This window comes from Oxyura jamaicensis, chromosome Z, assembly GCF_011077185.1.
Source record: "Oxyura jamaicensis isolate SHBP4307 breed ruddy duck chromosome Z, BPBGC_Ojam_1.0, whole genome shotgun sequence".
NCBI classification, from domain to species: domain Eukaryota; kingdom Metazoa; phylum Chordata; class Aves; order Anseriformes; family Anatidae; genus Oxyura; species Oxyura jamaicensis.
In genome coordinates this window covers 23823377-23841003 of record NC_048926.1, presented here as the reverse complement: position 1 = coordinate 23841003, position 17627 = coordinate 23823377, and the positions used below count along the sequence as shown (strand labels likewise).

The 17627-nt window shown below is 37.5% G+C and overlaps 1 protein-coding gene across 4 annotated transcripts in view; it reads right to left on the bottom strand.

The window, feature by feature from the left end:
• Positions 1–17627, bottom strand: part of PIK3R1 (phosphoinositide-3-kinase regulatory subunit 1) — a 54486-nt gene that overhangs the window by 4762 nt on the left and 32097 nt on the right. For 2 of the 4 annotated variants that reach the window (XM_035309074.1, XM_035309075.1), the window contains exons 5-14: positions 16804–17005; positions 16525–16604; positions 6806–6908; positions 6005–6103; positions 5710–5890; positions 5109–5234; positions 3504–3646; positions 3004–3180; positions 2770–2838; positions 356–526 (exon numbers count right to left, since the gene is read on the bottom strand). In XM_035309074.1, coding sequence (XP_035164965.1) covers positions 356–526; positions 2770–2838; positions 3004–3180; positions 3504–3646; positions 5109–5234; positions 5710–5890; positions 6005–6103; positions 6806–6908; positions 16525–16604; positions 16804–17005 — 1351 coding nt within the window. Of the gene's footprint in view, positions 1–355; positions 527–2769; positions 2839–3003; positions 3181–3503; positions 3647–5108; positions 5235–5709; positions 5891–6004; positions 6104–6805; positions 6909–8284; positions 8481–10456; positions 10795–16524; positions 16605–16803; positions 17006–17627 lie in introns of those variants that run through there. The other 2 variants (XM_035309077.1, XM_035309076.1) reach the window with 2 other exon arrangements.

Here is a 17627-nt window from a genome sequence, read left to right as displayed (position 1 = left end):
AGGATTCCTTCTACAGTCTTCTGTGGTGGGAAAATGGTAACAGCCTAGGTTTAACCCAAATTCCCAGGTGTTGTGTGAGCTTAAGGATGCAGGAGTTAGGCAGGACTTTGTAACTGTAGATAAATGAGTTACTCTATGCTCTACTTTCCCTTGTTTTCAATGAGCCTCATCTGTGGGAGCAGCACAGGTTTGAGCTGTGTAGAAAATGGAGTGGCAACAAGAATGGCCTCAGGACTTCTTGTCTGCTTCTAAGCAGAAAGATCCAATGGGATCCACACACATGCAAGTGTGCATGTGCCCCTTGTTCAGGATAGGTGCCTCAAATGTTTACATTGTTCACATCTAGGGTACATACACAACAGAGCAGGCATAGCAGCCTTGCTTGCTGCTCTCTCGAACCAGGAATGTTCCATCTCGCTTTCCCCGCAGCAGATTTTCAGCTTGGCTTCTGTTGATATTTCCCACATTCCATGTTCTCTCATCATGATGGGGCAAGTCTTCATCATCATCTACCATAGAGTATTGGCTGTCAAAATATGACAGAAGATGTTAGTGAAACATGTTGCAGAGCAAGAACCATGAATATGCTAGTCCCCCTTTCATATCACTTGGAAAAACTTGGTTAGTAGGTTGTCTCCCTGGTAGAACTAGGGGAGTAAACCATACAACATTTCACCTGCTGAATTGAAATAAAAGTTCTCATCTTTGTTCCTTTTAAAAATACTCATGTAGATGTGAACATGGACATAAAAGGATGCTGTTTTATCTATCAGAATCTGCTGTGAGCATTTCAGCACTTCTACCATTACTCCCTGTTTTGGTATACAGCAAGCCCACCGAAATCAATATCCTTTGAGACAGCTTCATTTCTAAAGATCAGAACACTTGGTCAGCAGTGAAAAATCATGCAATGTATTGATTACATCTGCTGCTTGGGAGAGCTATGAGCAGTTTTACAGGTAGATAGATAAATTATTCATAGGGGAGATGGCTTTGTGGAAAGGTTGGGATAGTAGTGTTCTCTTGCCTTACTAGATTATGAAAAAAGCACGTAATATAGGACCTTCTTTACCAAAACAGCCACCAGGTGATTCAGAGTTTCATAGAACCCTCTGAGTTAAACCCACTGTAAAAGAAGATGTCTTTGGTTCAGCTATGGGGACACCACTTTGATACCCTACAGTTCCAAAGCTCCCTATTTGCCCAGCAGCCTGCACTGGTCAGCTTTGCCTCTGCCGCTCTGCTTACAGTAAGTTGTTCTGAAGAGTCTCAAAGTGGTCTACCAAGATCAGTGATTTCACACATTTTAATTTTTCAGGAAAAAAGGGTTCTTTTGTTTCAGATGACCTGCTATCCAGCTCCCTTATCCCACTGTATTTTTCGCCCTGCAAGATATTCTAATGCATTCAGTTTTGGCTCTATTTTCAGCACCTAGAGAAAGAGGTTCTCTAAAGAAAGAGGTTCCTATTTTTACTGCTGCTTATTTTACTCATTTTTTCTGCTTTACTTTAGAGAAAAAGTCAAATTCTCAAAGTTTAATTTGCCAGCAGAAACCTGAGCACTTAACAGATTCACTGACAAGGAGAGTCACAGAGACAGAGAAAAGGAAGATTTTCTTTAAACAGTATCACTTACTATTCTGATGCTATGTTATAACCACAGCCTGGCATTGCTCTTTCTGTCTAACTGATGAGAGTACCAGTGGAAACAAGTGCCTACATATTCTCCGTTATATCTTCTCTGAGCAGCGCTAAGACTGAGTGAACAACGTGGTTTTAAAATGCGTATGCGATTTTTATTCCCTTCTTCTACCAATGCAGCCACAGCAGTTGCACAATTTCCAGTATAATAGCAGGAAACTCAGCAAACCAGGCCAAATTAAAATAGACCACTAATGTGAACAAAATTAGAATGTAAAACCAGAAAACAGTCATTGTCAATCTGCTGCTTTTGCTGTATGTTCAGCCAGGCAGTGTAAAAGGCATGCACAGGAGACTACACAAGCAGAAAATGTTGATACAGATATTACTCAGACCACTTGATTTTTCTACTTGTTCACTCTTCACTGTTTACTATTTTTAACTGTGAATTTAAGGTACTTTGATGCTATTTGGCAGCTTGTTCTGTTTAAAATTTGATTTTTTTTTTGCTTTTTGCTGCCCTTTTTTTTTTTTTTCAGGAATGAAATGAAATATATTCAGTGGCCAGGCCCCAGCCAGAACCTATAGGAAAACTGAATGGCTGAAATGACAGAATACTATCCTGCCGTTTCCCAGAAGGACTGACTAGACCATAAAAATGGAGAAGGACCACTCTTCAGCATACACAGTTTTATCACCTCCAATAGCAATGTGTTACACTGATGTGGGCACCACTGTACTAGATAGCACCATAGTATCAACATCTGTAATTGGGAAACAGCCCGCCTGTGCCTAAGAGACCTTCTGAACAATTTATTTATTCCTAATGACATCCCTCCAAGATACCAACACCTTATGATCTTAATTTTATTAGTAAGAATAAAGACACAGATTAAGTTCCAGTGCTTTGCTATAGTAACCTGATTACACACTTCCTTGAGTAATGGCAGAGTAGGGGGTGAGAGGGAGTCCTTGCATTATGTAGGCTGCCCTGTGTTAACAGTGAACATTGTTACAAGAGACCTGGAAGAGATTCCCTCTGGGTGGATCTAGAATTAAATATGCTCAATCTCACTTTTGTGCAAGCTGATAGGAAATACCAGGAATATTTAAATCTTTTAATACTCACTCTTCTGTATTTTCATTTCCAAGCCACTCATTTAGCTTCTTTTGCCGAACACCTTTCTGAGTCAGCCACCTGGACAATAATACCAAATAAAATTAATTATTAGATACAGAGGTTTGCTGCCAATAAATAAATATATTTGTATTATATTATTACCACATTATACATTATTATATTACATTATTATATATATGTTTATATATATGTATATATTTGTGAATTCATAATGATACTTACATCAAGTACTGGTCTCTTGTCTTCCTCAGCTGTATGAGGTCTGGTTTAATGCTGTTCATACGCTTGTCTATTTCTCTATATTCAGCGGCTTGCTTCTTTAAGTCCTCTTCTAATCTACGCCTGCTGTCCACAATTTCACTTATTCGAGACTTCAGTTTTTCATAGTTGTGCATAATTCTGAATGGAACAATGTGTTACATTATACTCTGATAATGTCTTATTCATAACTTTATGTCTCTTATTTTATCATATAGACTTTTAAGAGAACAGAAATGTCTTATTCATAACTTTGTCTCCTATTTTCTCATATAGACTTTTAAGAGAACAGATTATTTCTCTGAATGTAGCTTCATCTTTTACAAGTTCACATCAACCCCATTTGAAGTTTGCTTTGCTTACAACTGAACAACTTTAACCTTGACATCTTGCTTTAATTTTAGGCAGATGTATACTTGGCATTATTTCTTTCTTCAGAATCATACAATTTGGAATACACTGACCTTTGTATTTCTTTTTCATTTCCTTCGCGTTTAAATTTTTCAATGTATTCTTTACTGTATCTCTCCTGCGTCTGGCACTGCTCTTCAAATATTTTTATTGTTTCATTAAATGCTTCAATAGCTGTTCTTTTCATTTGAATTTCCTGAAAATAAAATAGTTGTTTAAATTACAGTTTTTATCAAACAGAGTGGATGATTTATTGGCTTGTATCATGGACATTTCAGTATATTCTAACAGAATGACTTCGATATCCCATTACCAGAATGCATCCTATCTGCAGAGCTTTTCAAAACAGAGGAAACAGGCCTCTGCAAAAGACTGCCATGATGAGGCTTTCCAGGAAGGAAAAACTGCCAGACAAGGAGTTAGCTACAAGCTCTCTTTTGTATAAATAAGTTTTTTATAAATAATTTTTTGAAGATTAGCCTTATGGCAATGCACTTTGCCCTTTGTACCAGCTAATGTCCTTAGAAGGACAGTTGGCTCTCTGAAACAAAATTTTAAGTTACTGGGGTGGACTAGTCATTTAGTCCATCTTCCTGCCCCTACATGGCTAGTCCAGGGCTAAGTCTTTGAAACAACTAAGTTCAAGTTGCCTGCACACCTCCACCTTTCTTCAATTATTTTCAGGCATATTTTCTGTTTACTTTAAGGAGCAGTCTTGATTCTAGGGGTGCAAAACTGCACAAATTCACCAAAACCGCAAGATGGTGAAGGGCTTGGAGGGGATGATATATGAGGAGCGGCTGAGGTCACTGGGCCTGTTCAGCCTGGAGAAGAGGAGGCTGGGGGGGGACCTCATCGCAGTCTACAACTTCCTCGCGAGGGGGTGTGGAGAGGCGGGTAACCTATTCTCCATAAACACCAGTGATAGGACCTGCGGGAACGGGGTGAAGCTGAGGCAGGGGAAGTTCAGACTAGATATCAGGAGGAGCTTTTTCACTGAGAGGGTGGTTGCTCACTGGAACAGGCTCCCCAGTGAAGCAGTCACTGCACCAAGCCTGTATTAATTTAAGAAATGTTTGGACTGTGCACTAAGTCACATGGTCTAAACTTTTGGGTAGACCTGCACGGTGCAAGGAGTTGGACTTGATGATCCTTACGGGTCCCTTCCAACTCGGAATATTCTATGATTCTATGATTCTATGACTTGGCTAATAATTGGATAAGATGAAAGAAAGACAGTGGGAACTTTTCATTCCTGCAGAGTATCTACATGTCATCACTCCACCCTGCATCGGTGAAACCAGACCTTCCCAAAACTAGTATTAAAATAGAATGCTTCCTTGCAGAGGTGTCTTGGAAACCTTAACTTGCCCTGATGAGGCCAGTATGCAGATATGTTTGTAAATCAAGGTGCTTCCTTTGGATGTGCGTGTTGGTCTTGAGCACAGAGTTAGGTAGTAGGTGGTGACTGTTAAAACATGAGTAAGCAATTCCACTATACTGAGCAAGCACATAAGGTACATTTTCCTCTTTTGGGCAACTGTTGTCGTGGTGCAAGGGAGAGGAGGAAGGAAGAAAATAGCAACATGAATTTAAATAACAGTCTTCTAAATCCACATTAGTCTTCCATTCCCCTTTTGGTTTCAAATCTATTTTACCTGAGATGTTCTTGTGTAGTCTTCATAGAGTCTGTCATATTCTCGGCTTTTTTCTTGGAACTGCGTATTATATTCATGTAATTTCTTTCCCACTGCTTCAATGCTGTCCTCTTTTACCACTTGATCCTGGGATGGTGAACAGAAGAAAAGATATTTGGTAAAAAAACAATACACTGCACAGATTTCCCGACTGCTTAAAAATGCCCAGATGCTTTACAAGGTAAACGTGACATCTCTTTTATCAATATAGAGGTATGATATGTTATATGCACAATATGCAACTCAAAATAAAACTAAATGACAAAACGTAATTTTCCACTGCAAGTGTGCAGCTTTATAATAAAAATGATAAATTTCATCAGCACTGAGTGGGGTATTTAGTAACTTAAATTTATTTCTTAATAATGCTTCTGCAGTATTTAAAGTTTTAATTATTTATATGCAATTTATGCTGTTGGTTTTAAACAAAAATATCTACTTTTATATCCACTTTATTTTTTCAAATATTAACAGAGCTGAAATTCTTTGTAATAAATGTCTCCCCAGTCTGCAATAATTTTTTTGTAATTAGGTGGAACACAAAGAAAATAGACTAAATTACCTGCTGGTACTTAGACACTGGATACAGTAATTTTACATCCAGTTTAGGGTTGTACTGGGCTAGAGATTCATTCCTGTAGTGGTTTATTAGCTCAACGACAGAGTTGAAAGTTAATGGGTCAGAAAAGCCGTACTTGCCATCTCGGTGAAATATTTTGATTAATTTGTTATTTCCTCCTTTCCTGCAAGTAAAGTTTGTTGAAAAGTTAGGCATACTATTTCCAAAAGAACGTGCTGTCTTAAAGGCAGTATTGCATTTTACTTAAGGTATTACAGACCTACTGTAACTATCTTACCTTAGTGTAAGTGTGTAGTCCCCATGCATTTTGGTTGAAGCATCTCGTACCAAAAAGGTACCATCTGCAGTGTCTCGAAGCTTCTCATTCACTTCTTCTCTAAAATGAAAGCAAAAGTAACTAATCATTTCAGCTTCTTCTCACTCATTTATCCTTTCACCGTGCTCTAAATTCTTGTTTTAAAATAACATTTTTTTGGTAAGCCTTCTTGATCTCCACATAAATAAACACAGTTATTTAATAGCTTATTTAGAATTACTAGAGAACAACTGGGATACAAAAACGGTATATTCTATGTCCTCTCACTGCTGGAACAAAATTATATTCATGCAGAGGTCTTCTGCTTGTTCATACAAGCCTGCACAATTGGAGCAGCCAGTGCTGGTCTAATGTACCTATATATAGTACGTTAAAAATGTTGCTAATACATAGCACTTGTTAGTCTGGCTTGTTAACTGTTGTGCCTACAGTTGAGGATCTGGATGAAAGACAAGAAAAAAAATACTTATTTCTTGGTGTTGTCTTTTCATACTAGTATTTCATGCTAGCATTTCATATAGCTGCCTTAAAACAACAGAACAAACACTAAATCATTTCACATATTACATTCTAATGGACTGCCAGTAACTTTTTAGTCATGTTTCGAATAAAACCAACTGTGATATGTTTGTGTTGGAAAATATCCTAAAAATGGCTCTTAGAGCTGTAATTTTTTCTATACTTAAGCAGAGTACATACAGAGAAAAACAGAGCCAGAATATAAAGTCAAATATGAGAAATACATGTTCTGAGATGTTTTACCTTGAGATATCTCCCCAGTACCATTCAGCATCTTGTAATGACATGTTGTTATTCATGCCGTTGTTAGTTACAGTATTAGGTTTCGGTGGCTTAGGAGGCAGTGCTGCAGATAAAGGGAGAAAAAGTTGATTATAACTCATTGAAAACATGACCATATATTCCTTGAAATCACACATTACTACATGAATGAGGAAAAAAAAGGAATAGTTATGAAAGTGTTTTCCACCTCTGACAGTACTTAAATGAGGAATCCTGATTTTTAAGGAAAAAAAAACAACAATTCAACAAGAAGGATGTACTGCTTCAAAAAAGTATGTTAGTCTTGCAATAATGTATTTTAAGCAAAATATAACACTTTACTTATCTCCTCTCCCTGTGAGGAAAGCATTTGGAAAAAAAAAATCTAAAGTTTGCTTTTACCTTCTTTGACTATCTTCAGGTAACAATAAATAATAAAACATGTAAGATTTCATTTTGTTTTATCCTATGTGATGATCTTACACTAATATTGCTGTTTTCTCACCTATAAGCTGAGTAATAAAATATGCAAACCCACAGCAATACTGTATGTTTTAATACGAAGAATTAGGTTTCCACGATCCTCTGCATTCTGTGTAATCGTTTGCAAAAACAAACAAACAAAAAAAAAAACACACAGAAAAAAACACTTTAAGAAACCCATCTGTGACCCAAATATCCTTTGTGCTAATCTCCGTATTCTACAGAACAAATTGTCTTCCAAATGCCAGGACTGATTAAAAAACACATCCCCTTTTCTCAATGTCAAAGCTGCATACGTATACCAGTGGGTGCCAGAGGAAGATACTGCAGCACTCCTGACTTACTAGAAAGGGGGACTACATTGGGATCAGGATTAAAAATCAACCCAGCTCTTTAGCTCTCTAGTAAGTACAACATTTCTTATGAACAACCCTGTGTGTATATTATGACCAGCTACAAAATACAATGTTTTTAAAGCTGCAATGAATATAAAGACAGCATAATATTTTTATATACTATGAAAAAAAATATGTAATATCAGGTATGCAGTTAATACTGTTAGATTTTAAAATCTGTTTTTCCTAAATCAATCCAAACCATTGAATTGTAATCACTGATTCAGGAAACGTAAGTGTTATTACAGCATCTCTTTTTAGCTACAGTGTGGAAGACAGCAAAATAGCAAAATAAAAGAAATGACATTTTTAATGATATAATAGCAGAACTGGAACTACATATGAAAGAAAAAAAATCAAAACAGAAACAGGTCGATTCAGTAAAAAAAACATTTAAGTAAGCAGACAGGTATTTCTACAGGTTATGATTCTAATTGCTATAACCATGCACAAAAACACAATTTAATTCTAATTTGTATCAATGACAAAGTAAATAAATCCTACATATCCATTAAGTATTTTTCATCAGCTATCGTAAAGACCAAGAGGAATTAAGTCTTCCATAATAAGACTGCAGTTTTACCTGGTGGATCCATTTCTATGTAAAACATCAAGTCTGTGCCACAATTTATATCTGTCTTAGGATATTCTATATCCAGTTCTTCCATATTCCAAACAGTATTGTACATTTGTATGAGTTTCACTGAGTAAGCTCAGATACAAGAAAAGAGTCAGGCTCTCTTTGTAATGGTGTCTTGGAATTCATTTTAAAACCTATAAGGGGCTGCACTGTAACCTATTACATCATAATCCTCAGCCAATCATGTCAAAATAATGTCACCAGACCACTCCTGTTTCATCATTTTGTTCTACATTAATCTTAGAACAATTTCAGTTTCAGAAAGAGCCTGCATTTAGCAGAATAGCAATATAAACCTGGTTTTACAAGCAAAAAGCCTGAGCAGGCTCTCCTTATGCACCCTTATTTCCATTTCATTTTCCTAACTTTGCAGCATGGTACAGTCCAATCCTGGCAGGATGACAAAAGGCTGATATGCTGCAGCACGTAGCTCTTACACACACGCGCACACAACACATGCATGCTCACACACAGTGCAGCACCCTTTGCAGAGAGGTAGGTCACTTCTCAGATTCATTCTCCTACTCAGATGCCACTGAAAAAGCTTTAAAAGGCTTGTGTGCATGTTAAAGATGCAGAAAAGAAAAATAGCATAGCCATTATGTACCCATTACACACATACATACTTAGGCTACGTACACCACATACATTACAATACATACATTATTTATCCACATAATGAAATATGGATCAGGTTTTTAAACCGTACAGATTTCTATATTTTAATATGCACGCAGATCTGATATACCTAATATTATTATATAAATTGTGCTTACTGCAGAGATGCCACCCCCCCTGTTTCATTCTGTAATAAAATACAATTCCAATTTATCTGGATTAACTCATTTTGAAATCTAAAAATCAAATATGTAGTCTTACATTCACCAGACTTTCCTGCACCGTGCAATAAGTCAAAACTGAGCAAGATCTTGAAAAATGATTCTGCTGAACATAAAAAGCCAGTCTGTCAGGACACGAGATTTAGTCTGCCTTTTCGCACTGTTTCTCTACCTGCTCTCATCAATATATTTATCAAGTTAATTGTTTTTAAAAACAAGAGTCCTTGTTAGTGTCTTCTTCTGAACTTGACTTTATGCCACCAGCATACTTGTACTATTCAGAAACCATTTCTCTAAGCCCCCCCAACACTGGCTGCAGCGATCTCAGACCTCTTGGAAGAAGCATGCACAGAACAGACTATTGATTCCAGAGCAGAATGCTATGTAAAGCAATCTAAATGCCTTATACTCACTATAATCTATGGGGGCAGAAAACCAGATACCAAAAATAACCACAACAAAGAGTAACTGTAGCAACTATCTGTGCCTACATCAGGAGGAATCCTGGTGCAGCTGAAGTGTGCTCTATCTCACAAACACCCATTAAAAAATTAACACAGTTTATACCCGTCCCAAATATTTCACACGTAACTACCCTCCCCCTGTGCTACTCAGCAGCTCACCCCATTAGACGAGCACTAACATATAAGAACATGTCTGGAGAACCAAAGGTTAACAAAAAAATACATGCTAGTTTGCTCTCTATATTAACAAGCCAAAATTCATTTTGAAATAGACTCCCCTCCCTGTTTAGGTAGACATGCTCCAAAGATTCCTTCCATTTCCAAAATGAAACAGGATACTTGAACTCATCCCAGACACAAGTCCAAACACTGAGCTTGGAGGTTTAGCCCACCTGCTACCTAAACAGTTGAGTTGCCAAGGTAATTATTTAAATTAGGTTATAAAGATTTCCTACCAACACTATATTGCTGCATTTAGGTCTAATGTGGGATCGGTAATTTTTTTATTCTGTTGAATAAGGTCTTTCAGGAGAAATTACTTCTCCCGGGTTTCTGTGGTGGCTGAGTTCTGGGCTGCCCGTGCTCATATAACCAGGTTAGTGCTCAGCGCGGACTAGCCTAGCTCGCGGGCAGGAAAAGACAAGCGGCAGATAGGCAATTCCCCACTCCCCGAGTAATCTGCAGGCACTTGACCTTCACTCACCTATTTTAAGACCGTGAAACCTCTACCTGGTAATGGGTTACAGTGAAATACCTCCACAAGGTGACGAAGGAAACACAAAGAAATTCAAGAGAAATTCAAAATCACTTACTTTGTACATTGTGCATCGCAAACACTCGCCCTTGTAATACAGCCTGAAAACACAATCCAATAACCTGAAAAATTAATTGGCTTCCTCTTATAAAAATCTTTAAGAAACAAAACCAAACCAAAACAAAAACAAAACACAAAAAAACTTCTACTAGGAAGCTTCTCTGAAACAACTAAGCAAAAGATAATTCTGAAAAAAGAAGACTGCTTTCCAACCAACGTTCCACAAAAATCTCTAAAAAGCTGCAACGTGCAATGAGAAAACCCCAGCCTTCTCTCTCTTCTTAATTGCTTACAGCTATGTGCTGTGCAGAAGGTATCCACTTACTCTGGTTCATCATTAAAAAGTGAACCTGACTTTAGTACTTTAAAAAAAAAAAAAAAAAAAAAAACACACCCTCGGTAGCTTGCACGTCTCTCAGAGATAAAGATCTCAGTTTCATGATTAACTTGGGCAGGTTCAAATATTTGCTGAGCCAGGTATTTCAAGTGGGGGAGGGGGAGCCAGATTCAAAGTAAAAGTTGTCATCAGCCAACAAGTGGGCAATGCAAGGCTAACTTTCTCATTTTAGCTAAGTAAATGAGAAGACCATTGTAAGCGGCCTTAAAATACTCTGTGTAACTGGCTGGTGAATACAGTTTTAAAGTCAAGAAAAGCACCAAGAACAGCTAAATACAGGAAGTGGCTAGCTTTCTGCAGAAAAAAAAAAAAAAAAAAGAAAAAAAAAAAAAAAAAAAAAAGAATCAAAAATCTCCCCTTGAAAAAAGCTGCACCTCTCAGATCAGCCCTGTGCAAGCAAAATAGCCTGCTTGCAAACACAGCATCACCTCCTACACTGGATCACAAATACACGTGTTGCTTGAAGACCCCCAGAATGAGGCCATGAAGCATTTTACCCATATCCTGAAAACTGAAAATGGTAGAGAAAACACCTGTCCATGTTCATGGTGTTTGCCAGTACGTCAGGTTTGTTCATTTCCCACAGGCAGGTGGGAAAAGTGACTGTCCAGAGAGGGAGCAGCCTAGGTGAAATATATTTTCCTTCCCTTAGATCTGACTTGCTAAAGGAACAGAACAGCAAAAGACTGTTCCCCTTTGCCTACAGAAGTTAATTTCTTTGCCAGCTATAGTTTTACAAGGAAATAAATCCAAAGTGAAAGGACAAGCAGACTACAAGACCTCAAATTCAGAGAAAGGAGTGAAGGGGATTAATATTTTCTTCCCACTTGTTGGTAACAGTGAGCACTGCTGGTACCAGGGGTCCTTGAGCTCGGCTCATGCTCCTTATGGCAGTCAAACAGCACTGAAATTTTACCCCCAAACACTCCACCTACCAAAATCCCCACATGCTACAAAATACCACACCTACCAAAAGACACCTGTAATTCACAACGAAATCCCAAACCTCTTCAGTACAATTTTGATGTTTTACCGTTGATGGATTAGCGTCACCTAATATAAATCCCTCACTTTCCAAGTCTTAGCATTTGCCTACCTGAACAATTGTCAGGTCTCTATATATTTTAAAGTAGCACAATCATAAAAGTATAGCCTACTTCAAACAGAGATAGTAACCTGTGTTTCTGAACTCACGACAGCACGCAGCAAAAGAAGAGGTAAAATCTAACTTGTGGCAGTAGCTGATACACCTCCTATTCACTGTTAAAAGCTACAGATGGGCTTAATAACATTTTTTTTTTTGGTTTATAGGACTGCAGCACAGATGCATATTCTCAAAGAAGATAAGACATCCCAAAGCCGGGGTCACTTAATTGCTTATCATTTCAAAACATACAGTTACACAGGCAGAGATGAAAGATAAGACTTCGTTCCTAAGTCCATTTTTCTTTTATCCCAGTGCCTTGTGCAAAACTGAGTGCCTAATCATCCTGCAGAAAGAATAATGTGTTTTGTCAAAAAAATAAGATCCCGACATCTACACACCTGCTTTTTCACATAATTGTACCATCTTAACTTTTATTTACATTTAAATTTCAGCAACTTAAACGGTACCCATTGAATGTATAGATTTGCATTTGCAGAAAGGCAGCAGCGTACTACTTTTTGCACTCTTAAGCACAGTGTTCTATCAGTAAAGAAATTTGTTTCTACAAAATAATGTACAAAGCAGAAGGAGAACTGATCAGATTCCACAACTCTGTATGTACTTACATACAAATATACATGCACACACGTATTAATATGTAAACAATTCTGATAATCCCACACATCTAACCAAATACTTTCAACTTGGTAGTGAGAAATTTAACGCATGCCCCACTGTCAACGTCTAAAGCAAGAATTCAGAATTGCTAGGGCTGACAACAATACATTTTGCTGTCCGCTAGACCAAGTATGAAGCCTGACTTTTATTAGCTTAGAAGGGGAGCCCTCTGCCGGGTGAGGAGACAATGCACAATAGCCAGTGTGAAATCAGTTCTCCCAGGGATGGACTGCCTTGCACACACTCCAAAACACGCTCTGCACTGCCAACAGCACAGCCAAGCCTGTGGCAGGATGCAGAAAAGTCCTGACATGATGAAGAAAGGTTCTGGAAAGGGACAGCAATTGCACATCCTCCTCCACTAAGCCCCGAGATGCTATAGACAGGACTATGGGCTAGGACTGACCACCACAGGCCAGGGTAGCTTTGAGACAAAATTCCAGAGGAGCAGGACCAGCCTTTATGCTCCCCTGGCTCTGGTTATTGTGCTGCCAAGCTTGCTGTTTTTTTGTTTAGCTGAAAGTAAAGTGCCAACTTTTTGGCAGTGCTGCCAGGATTCTCACTCAGTCCCCCGCAAGCGAGATGTTAGGTGGTCTCATTACCTCACCTCTTACCTGTGACACAGCAAGTAGTAAAACCTACATCATGCTTAAAACTTGCAGTGTTTTACAGCAGTAAAAGGGGACAGGCAGTCTGGACAAAGCAGCTCGAGGTCAGTAGGCATTCAGGCCATTATAGGCTCCAGTTCATGTGTACCAGACAGCAAGCAGCTCCTAACAGCTACTGCAGATTTCTCAGCATCCCTCCACCCCAGCAGGACCCTGCTCACCCCAAGTTCTCCCCCAGAACCCAAAGTAAATCTCCCATCACTCTACCTGTCTCTGCCAACCAGAGGGTAGCTGGCTGGCTAGCTGACCATCCGGGCACTGGCTAGTCAGTATGCCATGCCAGCAACTCTACCGTGTCTTCATATACTGCACACATAAGAACAGCATGTATTTTAACCTTGGTGTTTTAGCTTTGCAGAGTGCTTAATGTTATTGTAAATCACAAAAAAAAATACAGACTTTGTGATGAACATTGTGACAGGGAACAACAACAACAAAAAAGTCCAGCTTTGTGCAATAGAAAAAAAAAATAAAAATCAAGTAATGGCCTAACATTAACTCCTGCTTTTGTGCTACGGTGTGCATAGCACCACGTTAGTAGCTATAAGATGTCCAATTTAAGATGCTGGTCCAATCTACATACTGTCTATTGTGTTGAGGCAAGAAGGGATAATAAGTGAGTGATGTGATAAGAAAAAGGCCCGCAGCTGTGCAAAAGTCTCTTCCCTATTCAGACATCTCCAGCCTTGCATATAATGTACCTATTCACTGCTTAAGACACCACTAGAACTTCATGCACAATTCATTTTAGATTGAATGTTTTCATGCAGGCCTAAGAATAACAGGAAGAAAAAGAAAGAAGAAAGAAAAGAAGAAAGAAAAAATAAAGGTGGGTGCTATCACTTCAGTCTGTGAAAAATAAAAGAAACCTGGCTACATCAGTTTATCTGCAATTGCCCAATCCTCATTACACCATTTTCAACTGGATTGTTTCTGTTTAAAACCTCTTAACTTCTGTATTTCTCAAATTCTATTACAGATCATCATTCTCAGAACACTTATGTAAAAAAAAAATCTCATAAGCATCTTTATTTATTACAATGTCTCTAAATGGAAATTCAAGATGCTGCAGTCAATAATCTTGACGCCGATAATTTTGAAAAATACATCATATAATGCTCTATAAGAACTGTAAAAAACGCAGCATTTCAGATGATAAGGTCACTGAACAATTAAGGTGTTGAACGCAGGCTTGTTTCCTAATTTTGTAGACTTACATAGCATTCTATAAGGATTCAACTTTTGAAAAGTATTCGAGCACTTTACAGGTCTAAGAGGAGAGACTAGCTTACCACAAAGTTTGAAAATTTGTAATTTTTTTAATAGCGTATTAATAGGTATGCAAATGTTCTACGAAAAAACATTCCATTGCCAGGGATGGACTGTGAAACACACATAAGGAGATCTATTTTTGTAACAGATCATATGAAAAATCCCAGAAGGACCCTCAAAATAGACAATTATATTACTAAACATTAATTAATTCAGATGAAATTTTAAAAACAAATATTTATTTTTAATGATAAATGCAGTGTCATGATTTTAATGGTTAATGAAATGTCAAACCCTATAAATCTGATTGATACAGCCACATTTCTTCAAGTACTCTAACGATACTCTCAGGATGACTACACTTTGTGTGCTCATTAGTAGTTCTAACATCAACACCTTTCACTTTTATATTTTCCTCATAGGACGCAACTCAGAGCTATATGCAACTAAGTGATCTCTTAAGGGTGACTTAAGAAACTCTCACTATTGACCCCATATTTGTAATGCCTCACCCGACCGGTGCCTCAAGCCATGTAAATGTACATATCCTAAAGTATTTGCAAACACATCATTTCAAAAAATGCTGTTATCAAACTCTGTAGAATATAGAGGTTTCAACAATGTATTTTGCTTTTTAAGGCTTATAACACGTGGCAAAGATACACTCATTCCTTAACAGTAAGTAGTCATTTGCTGCTTAATAAGGTAAGACAAGTAGTTGTTAAAAGTTTGGACTCTGCTGGTGGTTATGAAACATTAGGAAGGGAAATACACTGTGTTTCTAGAAATGCCTCCTTAACTATTTTGAGAAAATTGAAGAAAACCAAGAAACTATAAAATAGCTGAAAATACACGTACACTAACTGTTAGGGGAAGGTTCCTAACTAACAGAGCTAGCAAGGTTGGAAAAAACTTTCAAAGCAGTAGGGACAGAAATCTTTGTTTTAGCCAGTTAAAATTAACCTTCTTTAGCTGATGAAGGGTCTTATACAATGAGCCTACCATAAATACTACTTTACTTTGTTGTTGTTGTTGTTTTTATGCTGCTGTGTTCCAGCTCTTCAAAACATAAGCAGCCCTACAAATCCTACTGCCATGAACTTTACCTTGTACTGTCAATAGAGGTGGGAGAGCTATACCATGTGCAGGGTTCTGTTCACTATGGCCCCATCCTTCCCTTTGTTAATAAGCTGTAAAAGGAATGGCCTCAAGCTAACATACCAAGTCCCCCTGCATTAATAATTTCCTTTGCACATAGTAAGCAACTCTGCCTTCCAAACATTTGATTTAAAAACAGGGATTTTTGCGTAAGTTAGAGGTGTGTTTTACTGTTTGCTAACTAAACTAGACACTAACTCACACAATCAAAATAAGTGTAATCTAATTTTCTTGAATGGGGTTTTAATATTTTCTGCACAGTTTATTGATACTGATTAATAAATCTTTTGAGTCTCTGGATTAAAATAATAAATATATGTAAATAAAGGGGAAAATCTCAATTTCTTCAGATGATCTCTATGGGGTATTGTAGTTCAAGAAAATTTGTCTGGGAGTAGAGTGGCAGTTAACTCAAATCTTCAGAATATACTCCTCCCACCCCTACCACTGTATGATACACATTTTATTGGTTTACAAAAAAAAATGTTATTTTTAATGAAAAAGAAAGGAATACCACGAGGCTGTAGAAACCATGGATACTAAACTGATTCTAATGAAAAAGACAGTTTCTTATAAAACAAATGTTGCACATCGCTATGGAAAATATAAATAAATTGGTTCTGTAATTATCTACTTATGCATTGTTTGATTAAAAAGAGAAACAATGAACATTTACTGTCCTTAAATATAAACTTTAATATTTCAGAAAATAACACCATAAAACTTTTAAAATTAGGAATTTTTACCTGGTACAGGCTGTCTCTCATTCCATTCACTTGTGATTAAAACCTCTAGGATCTTTATGTGGTGTTCAGTATTATCAGAGCTGCAACAGATGGATTAGGCAGTAAGAAACATGAAAAATACATAAGTTTACATTAGTGTTATTCAACAGAATTGGAAAAAAAATACAATAATGCCCTCCACATGGGAAGTCAGGTTAGAAAATTAATTCATTAAACTTGTTTTTGTACATAGTTAACCCAAGTTTACAATACAGAATATAATAAAGATGTCTCACGTACCTTGCTATCTGGAATTTGAAAAGCAGAGGGCTGAAAATTTCAGCTAGAGACCTTGCATTTAGGAGGTTTTTGCTGGAGGCTTGACAAAGTCTGAGGAAATGTTTGAGCAAATATTGGAGTGTGAGCCAATACTGGGGAGGTATATTTGGAGATCTGATGAGTTTCTTCAGCAACTGAGCATATTCCTCTGAGCTCTGGACTTCTGCAAGCAAACAGATAAAAGGCTCTTGATATCAGAACAAGAACATTTAACAAGTAAAATGTAACTATATATGACTCTTTTGCAAGCATGAATTTTACAGAAAAATAATAAAAATTTTGTCCTTTGTGAGTGCTGCAAGACTTGTTTCTTCTTTTGAAAAAAGTGAAATGCTCAAGGAAAAGTAGAGAACAAGTATTTAAAAGTCAAATGGAAACAGATATGCATTTTGGTAAAAACCACAATGTGTTCAGAGTGTACTGGTAGAAGTCTGTCTTGTGTTTAGCGTCACACATGATTGGGTAATTCTGAGATGCACAAGATAAGTCTCACAGGTGCTGTTCTAACTTTGAAGGTTACCAGTAGCAATATCCTGTCCTGGGACATAGAATAGAATACTAGGCACATGAGCTGAAAGCTTGTAAGTTGCGCTTGTTTGAAAAGACCATTATGGATGATGAATCTTACACGCCTGCATTTGTCACTTCATAATCTGTTAACTCTCAACATACTGCAGAACACCATGACCTCTAATACATTTACTTTGTCAGCACTGATAAAAAGTTAAAAATTAGCTTTCTGCACACAGATAAGTCCTTGATTGGGGGGGGGGGGGGGGCGGGGG